General features: G+C 39.6%; 1 protein-coding gene across 4 annotated transcripts in view; it reads left to right on the top strand.

The window, feature by feature from the left end:
* sltm (SAFB-like, transcription modulator) overlaps positions 1-10,189 on the top strand; it is a 10,835-nt gene extending 646 nt beyond the window's left edge. Inside the window, exons 2-22 of one of the 4 annotated variants that reach the window (XM_025055642.1) lie at positions 730-962; positions 1,493-1,580; positions 1,680-1,735; positions 2,238-2,265; positions 3,466-3,686; positions 3,899-4,365; positions 4,949-4,992; positions 5,104-5,207; positions 5,294-5,443; positions 5,720-5,805; positions 5,879-6,039; positions 6,122-6,216; positions 6,316-6,372; positions 6,453-6,598; positions 6,803-6,977; positions 7,277-7,401; positions 7,565-7,735; positions 8,000-8,311; positions 8,517-8,649; positions 8,765-8,919; positions 9,141-10,189. In XM_025055642.1, coding sequence (XP_024911410.1) covers positions 828-962; positions 1,493-1,580; positions 1,680-1,735; positions 2,238-2,265; positions 3,466-3,686; positions 3,899-4,365; positions 4,949-4,992; positions 5,104-5,207; positions 5,294-5,443; positions 5,720-5,805; positions 5,879-6,039; positions 6,122-6,216; positions 6,316-6,372; positions 6,453-6,598; positions 6,803-6,977; positions 7,277-7,401; positions 7,565-7,735; positions 8,000-8,311; positions 8,517-8,649; positions 8,765-8,919; positions 9,141-9,249 — 3,018 coding nt within the window. In that variant the 5' untranslated portion in view covers positions 730-827 and the 3' untranslated portion in view covers positions 9,250-10,189. Of the gene's footprint in view, positions 1-729; positions 963-1,492; positions 1,581-1,679; positions 1,736-2,237; positions 2,266-3,465; positions 3,717-3,898; positions 4,366-4,948; positions 4,993-5,103; positions 5,208-5,293; positions 5,444-5,719; positions 5,806-5,878; positions 6,040-6,121; positions 6,217-6,315; positions 6,373-6,452; positions 6,599-6,802; positions 6,978-7,276; positions 7,402-7,561; positions 7,736-7,999; positions 8,312-8,516; positions 8,650-8,764; positions 8,920-9,140 lie in introns of all 4 variants that reach the window. The other 3 variants (XM_025055644.1, XM_025055643.1, XM_025055641.1) reach the window with 3 other exon arrangements.
* Positions 10,190-10,484: the final 295 nt, after the last annotated feature.

Raw genomic sequence — 10,484 nt, 5'->3', positions numbered from 1 at the left:
TATATACATATATATATATATATATATATATATATATATATAGAGAGAGAGAGAGAGAGAGAGAGAGAGAGAGATCATATGTAATAACGGATCTGTCCTATGGTGGAATTACACAATATTCCATCATTGCTTTGCGTTCGTTACCGCTGTAAACAATCTGAATTGCAATACTGGAGCACCCACTAGTGGATACAGGTGGGACATGAAAAAACTGTAGTCTCTTGTGAAATTCAAACTACTACTGTTATTTACTTTGTTTCAAATGTAACCATAAATGGTTACATTTGTAAACATTATAATTAAAGTTTATCTTGCGAAAAGGCCATGAGTTCAAAAGTTTACATTAACTCGGTAATGGTAAACCAATTTGAGAATAAATAGCGACTTTTTTATTAGACACAATTGCGAAAAAATACTCTGATTGGCGTTGGTCAAAGAGTTGAAAATGGAGAAAAAATACTCAAGGTTTCATAATGTGACAAACTGCTCTGCACGAAACTGTAGGGCAACGAAAAAAGTGTACACGTTGGAAGTGTTATTTCACTGTATTTGCAGAAGTAATATGTGCTCTCCTAATTAGTGTTTTTATTAATACAGTGTTAGAATATTGATAAATAAACCGTTATGCGTTAAACAAACATACGAGTACAAATGGTAATGCATCTACTGTGTGTATTTGTAAACTGTAAACTATTTTCTTTTGTTGCGTCTATGATTCTTCCTCCCCAGTGCGTGGCGACCCAAAAGTGTGAATTCCGAATTCAATCAACCATCGAAAAAATATTCTGCGCAGGCGCGCATGAACGCTCAGCTACGCTTGTGCTAAAATGGCGTCGGCTGCCATTTCCACAGAGCTGAAGAAATTATCGGAATTAAGAGTTGTTGATCTAAAATCTGAGCTCAAACGAAGGAGTTTGGACACAACTGGCGTGAAGAGTGTTCTTCTGTCCAGACTAAGACAGGTAAATAAATACGCAATGTTTTTGCAGTTTGAGCGAGTGGCTGGGAAGCTGTGTTGCTAGCGTTAGCTAAATTTGTGACTGCCATTTGTCCAACCATATCGTATTAGCCCAAAGGCTTTGTAAATTGACATGATATTTACTTAACATACTTTTCACAGTTAGCAGACGAATGCCTGTGTGGATTGAGACGTTTATTAGCTGATATAATCTATTAGCTGATATAAATATTATTTTGGCACTTAAAGCGAGAAATATACACTTAAGATAAATACCATTGCACATTAAATACAGTTATGAACTCTGCAGAGCTTAACTTTCGACAGTACTGAAGTGGTTTTATTTATTTGCCGCTTACTTGTACTGAAGTACCTTTTTAAGTAGTAACAGTGATTTGTGGTTTGGCTAAAAATATATGTATGTGATACTTGGAATACAAAACAGTTGAAAATGAAGCAAACGGGAGATAAAGCAAAGATGAATTTACTTTATGGATTTTTGGTCTGTTTTCATAATTATATACATATTTTAAGGCTGTTGAAGATGAAGGAGATGACCCAGAAAACTTTCAGATACCACTTTCAGGTGATACTTTGCCTCGAAAGGTTGCAAAACTTAAAGGTAAACATGCCTTTTGTTTGCTCCATTTATGGGGTTTGTCAAAGTAAGTTTGTTAAATTAAAATAAATTGACTCTGTTTTGTACATTGTTATACTACAGGAAGACGAACAGATTCAGATGCGGACACCACAACAGAAGAGGATGTACTATCCAAAGTGAGCACTATACCCTTTTTATTTTTTGTACCCTGCCAAACGTAAAGTTTGACATTCTTCAAAGGAGGCATTTTGAAGGCCTTACCGCCAATTCAATATCTTTAATAACTTAAACATTGTTTAGCCGAAGATAAAGAGAGAGAAAGAAATTATTAGGTAGTAACCTGGAGTGACAGAATACACATCAAGAGCTTCTTGTGATTATCATTGTCTATGGACACTGCTGGGCATATAATAAAGAGCCCAGCCACTGAACACAATGCCTCTCAGAACGCTTGTTCAAAAAACCTTTATTTGTAGTTTTTGAAAGTATATCAAAAATGTTGGTTATTGTTAGAACTTTATAGAATTAATTTTAGTTTAGTTACTTTAACTGTTTAACTGTCTTTTGTTATAAAATAAAGACAAACAAATTTGGTAGAAGAACATATTTTTTGACTATGACTAATACACTTGGGATTTGTAAATTATTTGTAATAGTGTTTTTTTTCCCTCTTTGCAGGACATTGAAGAGTCTGAGTCAGAAAAGGGTATGTATGCTAGCTTTTATTGTTTATTAATTATTTTTTTAACAGGTAACAGCTAAGCTATTCAGTAATGTTTGCTGCTGCTGCCAGTTTCTGTGCTGTTACCACAAGGCCCTGAAGGAAGTGGAGGCATGTTAGGCCAAGAATCTTTGTAGAAACTGATTCTACTGTTTTTTGTTTGTGTGTTTGTGCTTGTCATTGGTACACACATGAATAATTGGTTACGTGCTTTTAAGAGTAAGGTACTCCATTTCCCTTACTTTCTTAAAACATTTTTAAGTTATCTTTGCTCCAATGGATCTTCACTGTCTCTGGGCTTCAATTTAATACAATTTTCAAGAAGAACAAATGTTTCCAACAAATTGACATGTATGTCCAATGGACAGAGAGAACCACAGGAAGGAACGCTCTTTGGTGGTGACATTTTAACCACAATTCAATAAAATCTCAGAGGGTAGGACTGCATACTGGACTCTCTGTATCATGGAGATCGGGCATCTTATTACATGTTTGACAGGAAGACCCCGTAGCTGTCTGGGATTTGTTCATATCAAGGACCAGTTGCTCCCCCACACATCTCAAGCCATGTCAGTAAAAGTTGAAGGATTGAGCGCCATTCAATACAGTCAACGTCCACTGAAATTGCACACAAAAATCCCATCTACCCCCTTAAGTGTGCAGTGAACACGCATTCAAAGGACTACCCAGCCGAGTCTTCTATTAAATCCAGCCTTTCAGCAGCTTGGACTTGGTAACAAAAGTATTTCTTTTAATCTCAAGAACTGTGACCTTGAACTGTTTATTGAAGAAACAGTTGAAGATGTTCAGGAGTTACTCAAGTTTACATGATGTTTCATGAACTGGCCTTCTGCTACGCAATGATGAACTGATGCATTCCGTTTGGACTTTGACCTGGGATTTCAGTCTGGTATACTACCACTCACTGTAGGAAACTTCAGGACGCACATTTATTGTGAAGTGAAGTTGAAAAAGTGCATCATGTGTGTCATGAAGTGAAGAGCACTACCTCACCATCCATATTCAGTGAAGATTGTGTGTCTTGTCTTCATGTGATATCCACGCCCTTGATGACCATTAACACTCAATGTGTTTTCTATTCTATTTTTGTTGGTCAGTTACGATGCGACATATAAATGTTAAAAGTTGTGTTCTGCCATGTTTATCCTTTATTAAATCCCTCAGATGTAACTGATACAGATGATGGTACTCGTGAAAGTTCTAAGCCTGCACCATGTGAGGAGGACAGCCTCGCACAGCCTGAGGCTGAAACTGCTAATGAAGCTGTGGCGGCTGAGGCTGATTCTGAGCCGGAGGTGGAGACCCTGCCAGAGGTCGAGGCTGATGGTGAGGTGGATGAGGAGGCTGACCCTGACGAGGATGGGGAGGCTGAGCCAGATGGAGAGGCCGAGCCAGAGGGGGAGGCCGAGCCAGAGGGGGAGGGCGCGGCAGCGGCCCGCGGGGGGAGGGGGGGGTGGAGCCGGAGGGAGAGGCGGAGCCAGAGGTGGAGGCCGAGCCAGAGGTGGAGGCCGAGCCAGAGGTGGAGGCCGAGCCAGAGGTGGAGGCCGAGCCAGAGGTGGAGGCCGAGCCAGAGGTGGAGGCCGAGCCAGAGGTGGAGGCCGAGCCAGAGGTGGAGGCCGAGCCAGAGGTGGAGGCCGAGCCAGAGGTGGAGGCCGAGCCAGAGGTGGAGGCTGAACTGACTGGGACAGATGATGAAGCTTTGATTTCCACCAAAGAAGCAGAGGATGATCATCTTTCAGTTTCGATCCCAAATGACGATGCCCTCACCATAGATGTTGATGGCGATGACCTCCTGGAAACAGGTAAACATGTGAAACTTCCAGATCCAGATGCCGAGAAGGGCACAGACAAGTCCGAGGCCTCTGGCGAGAGGGGCCCTGTCGATGGCATGAAAGCACAAGAGAAGGAGGGCCATCGAGATGGCAAGAAAAACGAGGGATCCAGGTGTGATTCCATGAAGAAAGACAGCAGAGACTGCTCAAAGAAAGCTGAAACGGGAGACAAAGAAAAGGATTCTGGGAAGAAAGGCCCCTCCACTACTGGGGCATCAGGTCAAGCAAAGAGGTTTGTCTTTCTATGTCAGTTCTTTGATACTTCTACCAAGTCCAGCTCACTATGAACGCTACATTGTGAGTAGCCTCAAGAATGTTGTGCCATAAGGGAAATGATCCCTGATGTACCCTAATCCTGCCATTAATCCTGCTACTTTGCTTTGTTGTTGTGAAGTTGGTTAAAATGTGCCATTTTCCAAGAGATGAGAAACACCTCTTACTTTGATACTTTGGTGATTCCAGCTGTTTTAAAGCCTTTTCCTGTTCCCACACAAGACCTTGCAAAAGAGCATTAGTCCTCTCGATGACGGCAGTGTTTTGTTTTGGTTTATTTTTATTTTACTGAACAAACTGCTGAAGATTTCATTGATCCAGAGAAAAAATTGGCTGGCAACCTCATCCCTCTCGCACTGGAAAAAAGCAAAGAATCCATTGAGACATTGTCATCACCATGCCTTTACCACAGGAATGTTTTCTCCTAAGATTTGTCAAATGTTTTTCTCCTCCAATATCTTTTAAAAGTTTTACTTATATACCTCTGTATTGTTTATTTTTGTTCTCACTTTTTTCTGGTTTTGCAATATTTGCCTTTATAGCTCTTCAAGAGACAGAGATGGAAAGACTACAAAAGATGATAAGGGTAAGATATTGGCCAAATGTATGCCATCAGCTCTGAATGCTATTTGTATGTTTTTATTTGATATCCTATATATATTCCTGAATTATATTCTTTGGAAACCTGTCATATTAGGAACTGATAGCACCAACAACTCTTCTCGTAACATATGGGTGAGCGGGTTGTCCTCAAACACCAAGGCAGCTGATTTGAAAAACCTCTTTGGAAAATATGGAAAGGTGAATGCATATTTTTATGCTAATTCTCATTTTCTCAGACAATTCCAGTCACCTGTATAGTCATGAAACAACTTTGTCTCCAACAGGTTCTCAGTGCAAAGGTCGTCACAAATGCTCGCAGCCCAGGTTCAAAATGCTATGGCCTTGTGACCATGTCTTCAAGTTCAGAGGTTGCACGGTCCATCGACCATCTCGACCTCACAGAGCTTCATGGACAACAGATATACGTTGAAAGGGTGAGTAAGCTCAGTTGCTGCTATGGCTTTTTTAAAGCAGTGACATCAGGTTGTCCCACTATCTCATCACCTTCCCCACCCCAGTTTTGTTTTGTTAATAGTGTCACAGACAAATTGGCGAGGATAGTACTAGGCCTCGTCCATAGCGCCATCCACAAAATGTTGTTTGTTAAGTACAGTAACAAGGGAACTGTTTAGAACAATGATTGATCTAAATAGAATCTATGTTGCATCTGTTTTGTTTTTTTTTACCTTTGACTACTGTTGTTCTTTTAGGCCAAAAACGATCCTTTCAAAAAAGAACCCTCAAAAAATGAAGGCGAGGACAAAGCAGGCTCCACCAAATCAAGTGACAAGCGCAAGTGAGTTAGAAAACAAATTAAGAATTCAATCTGTTGTTTGGATTAAGTGTAACATCGTATTTCTCTTTCAAAGGCTTCAGCCATCCCACAAAAAGGAAGATAAGAAATCAGATAAAATTTCAGAGAAGGACAAAGATTTTTCCAAGAAACAAGAAACCAAAAGTGGAAAGTCTGAATCTGTTTCATCCAACAAGGGACCAGATCCTTTTAAGAAAGATGAAAGAAAACATGGACGTAGGTCTTTTTTGAATGTAGTTCTCAAATAAAACAAGAATTAACTGTTGTGATTTGAAGGCATTCTATATATTTTTTTTAGGGCCAAAGAGCCCGATGATGGCGGTTAATCAAGTCAAAGGAGATTCCAATTTTGGCAAAAGGAGACCTTTTCGAAGGGGGCGGTATTTTGAAAAAGTAAGAATTACTTTATATATAATAGTCTTTTTTTTTACATGTATGTATGTATTTTTTAACTACCTTTACAAGTCCTGATATTCCATTTAAACCTTTTAGGGTCCAATCAATATGAATCCTCAAAGGCAACCAAAACATCTGATTCCACCTGAGGAGGTAGAATATTGTCTTTCGTCACACTTAGGCTATAACCTGTCCTATTGTCATATTCAGTGTAATTGTATGGTTCTTTTCAGCTGGAGATGATAAAAGAGAAACAACGTCCAATGATGTTCAAAACAGAAGGTGACGGCATCCTTCCTTTTGAGAAGATAAAGGAGCAAAGAATGCGTGAAAGGATGGCTCGCCAGGAGCGTGCACGCAGAGCTGAAGCATTGCGCAGGTATCTAGTTTCACTGCATTTAGAGTGAATGTCCACACCTTAATTGGTGCTTGGAATATTGCAGCAGATGTTGACAGCAGATCTGAATATAAAGTATGATAAAGTCAACCCATAACTGTAGAGTCTATGCACCTGTATCGCCTTGTCTGTAGTTGTAATCTGTCCAAAAGAGAGGCTTAAATGAATGTGTGTACTTTTTCCCAGGCGGCGGGAAATTGCTGAACAAGAAAGACGTGAGCGTATCCGCCTTCTGCGAGAGCGTGAAGAAAGGGAAAACTTGCTCAGAGAGCGTCAGAGACTGGAGATGGAAAGACAAAAACTGGAGCGGGAGCGCTTGGAGAGAGAGAGGCTAGAGAGAGAGAGGATCCGTATTGAGCAGGTGCAGTTTCAAACTAAATTTGTTACACACATCTTTTTGATCACAACTAGTCACAGTTCACCAGTTGAACTGCAGTTGATGCAGAGAAACGGCTTTACTTTCAACAAATCACCAGTGAACATTAGCAGTGTCACAGTCAAAACTGTTCTACAGCTATTGCAGTAAAACTATGACAGGTTGAAACACTTTCTAGAAAGTCGTTTCTAGAAATTATAACATGGATTGAACAAGGCTTGGACAAAGCTTACTGTAACAAATCTAAACAGTTATATTTAACAGTTCTTCAATATCATCATTAGGAAAGACGTAAAGAGGCAGAGCGCATGGCAAGGGAACGCGAGGAGCTGCGGAGACAACAGGAACAGCTCCGCTTTGAGCAAGAAAAAAGAAACCACCTGAAACGAGGCCGTGATGGAGAGCACAGGTACATCCATCCTCTTATGTCAATAAGATTGATAAATGAAATTTATACGTTTCTGTTGTATGACTGTCTGATACATATTTAAATACTGCACTTATAGTATGAACAGTATACTTTTAATTGTATTTTTAATTAATTTTACATCTTCATGTGAATGTTGTAGTAGAAGAGATGACTCATACTGGAATGGAAACAAGAAGATACATTCTGAGTCTGATGCACGTTTGAACCAAGGTTCCAACTACAATCGGCAACATAACAGGTTTTCCACCTTCGAGCAAAAGGATAGGGGTCGTTTCCCTGCTGCTGCTGTGGAGCAACCCAACACATACGACAGGTACCATGCAACCCTATAATACAGATTTGAGTATTTATGTTTATACTTTTATTTTTATATTTATGTTATAACTTTCTTTTATATTTAAAATATCTTGTTTGTTGTCCCTTTGTTGCATCAACATAACAGGATCCCCTGTGTGGGTTCAATTAATTTCAAGCTAATGCAATCTACTCATAAACAGTTCACTGACTGACCACGTAATTAACTCACTAATTCGACTGGTAGTCATATAATTAAAACAATAGGGTTTTTTTTTTTCAGACGTAACCGCTTTGAAGGTGAACCAGATGCAAAGAAAGCTCGGCCTGGTCCTCAGAGACAAGACTCTGGCTTTCAGCGTTACCCCAAGAACTTTGAAACAGTCCGCAGAAATGAGCAAATTCCTGCTCCACGCAATGAACTCCGTGACTCTGACCGCAGAGACAGAGATGAGAGACGACCTGTCCCAATGCACAACCGTCCAATGGGAGCGAAAGGTCCGATCTCTGGCATGACAACCACTCGCTCACCCAGGGACTCAGGGAGTGGATGGAAGAACAACGGGGTGTTGAACACAAACAAAGGCGACATGAGGTGAAAGAAATCTCATGATAACACAAAACCACAGTAAACCACTACATTATATATATTTATCTAAAATAATATAAAACAGTGGATGTGATAGTTAGGTAAAGTGTCTTTTAACATTGTGTGCTATTCCTTTGTGTATTTATGAGAGTATATTGTGTGCCATCTCCTGATTTACTGTGTTCTAACATTGAATATATGTAATGTGTAGAGGGCCATTGCGAATACGTGCTGAGCAAGGTGGCAGAGAGGGTCCAGGACCTGCACTCAGAGTAGGGTCTTCAGCCAGCCACGGAAGGAGCAGCTTAAGTGATCGAGATGGAAGAAGACCCATGATGAATGAGGTAGGCCAGTAGGCTCACTCTAGGTCAAGATGTTTATATTATTAACTATGGATCTAATATGGCATATAAAATTCCAAGTGCAATTCACTGAACCACTGCTGATCTTCCTTTGCAGACATTTTCCTCCAGCCGGCAGGTTGTGGTTGAGCGCCACAACAGGGATCAGGGAATGAGGAAGGAGTGGCACAGCGGATCAACTTCTCAGGGTGGCAGCTTCTCTGATAATCGCAGGATTGGAGACAACCGCAGCAACATGATGGCTTCTTCTAGGTATAACAGATAAGATGAAGCTGTCAGAAAACCAGAGGATGTTTGTGTTTTACAGCCTTGAGTAAAACAACAGTTTCCACATAATACAAAATAATTTTACATTAATGCAAAGTTGGAACTTAGAATGTGTTTATGATATTGTGCAGTATCACTGTTAATACTCGCGCAAATCAAATATTAAAATCTCAGGGATTTGATACATCCCTGTTGTTTTTCTGCAGCCACTCCTCTGGAATGAACCGAATTGTACAGATCACCAGCAATCCCATGCCCAGTGGAAGCAGTGTGGGTGGATTTAAGCCCTTTAAAGGAAGTCAGCGGCAGTTCTAATGGTAGCCATTCATTCCTGCCACTAAACAGCACCTGGAGATCTTTGGGACAGTTTTTCTTTTTGTTTTAGGTGACACAATTTTTATTTTGTGTAGACACGTGTTTACCTCAGTGTGGGCTTCTTTGGACAGCTGTGCTTTTGTTAATAACAGACCTTGTGCACATGTTTTAGGAAACTGTTGGGCAGCCCTGACTCTTTGTAAAGTTTTAAAGTTATGTAAACAACTTCCCAGTGTGAGTCTTGCGTCTACATTTTCAATTGATTGGTGTCAAATTCAAGTTTTCCGGTGAACCATGTCTTATTTCAGTGAAATATAGAGCTTATGAAATGCCAGATCTTTTGTTTCTTGGCAGGATGTTGTGTACATTTTTTTAACCTTGTTTATTGTTTTGAAAAGATTTGAAATATTTTTGAACCTGTATCCTGGAATAAGTCTGCAGCTAGTCTGTAGCAAAACAAACGTACGTGGGTTACAATTAATTAACAGCAGCGAGTCAATTTAAAATAAAACCTTACTCTGATCTGTTCCTCCAGCATACTGCCTATTGTGAGAAACACAAACTTCCAATACTTTTTTTGTTTTAGGGTGTTTGATAGGAGATAAATGTGTGTCTGAAGATTTTCCAGCTTACTTTGTTCTTGGCTCATATTTGATAAAAATGTATCTTTTTTTTTAACCCTCACACATTCAGGTCACGATATTTTCAGCAGAAACATAATGTTTTCACTTTTTTGCTCATAATGCTCCTGCTAGGATTCTAAAGGAGTTATTCTTTAGAATAACCTTTTGGAATTTATCTTATCTGTTTTATTTATTTTTGTTGTGCGTATTCTAAAACTATGAACCCTGATCTAGGGCTGCACCTAGTCATTGTTTACGCACACACCAGTTGTTATTGTTGATTGAATGTGATTAAACTACAACAAAGCGAAACAGTAGATAATTAGTGTTTTGTGGGCATTTTGCATATTGTTATTATTTCAGAAGTATATCTAAAATTATTACTGGAAATATTTACAAAAACATCATTCCAAACATGTTTCCTTACTAAATGTTTACAGTACAAGTGTTGTTGTTCATGGACAGAAAGAGTTAGGTCTATAGGGTAAGGAGAAACCGGAAGTAGTGAGAAAAGTCTTGGTATATGGATATTGATATTTAGAGGAACAAACAAAAAGACCACTGTCCCTTAAACCCAAATATTTTATTAACAAGAAGAAAAGGATTGGTATA

This window comes from Cynoglossus semilaevis, chromosome 5, assembly GCF_000523025.1.
Source record: "Cynoglossus semilaevis isolate Cse_v1.0 chromosome 5, Cse_v1.0, whole genome shotgun sequence".
Classification (NCBI taxonomy): Eukaryota; Metazoa; Chordata; class Actinopteri; order Pleuronectiformes; family Cynoglossidae; genus Cynoglossus; species Cynoglossus semilaevis.
This window is presented reverse-complemented; position numbering and strand designations above follow the sequence as displayed.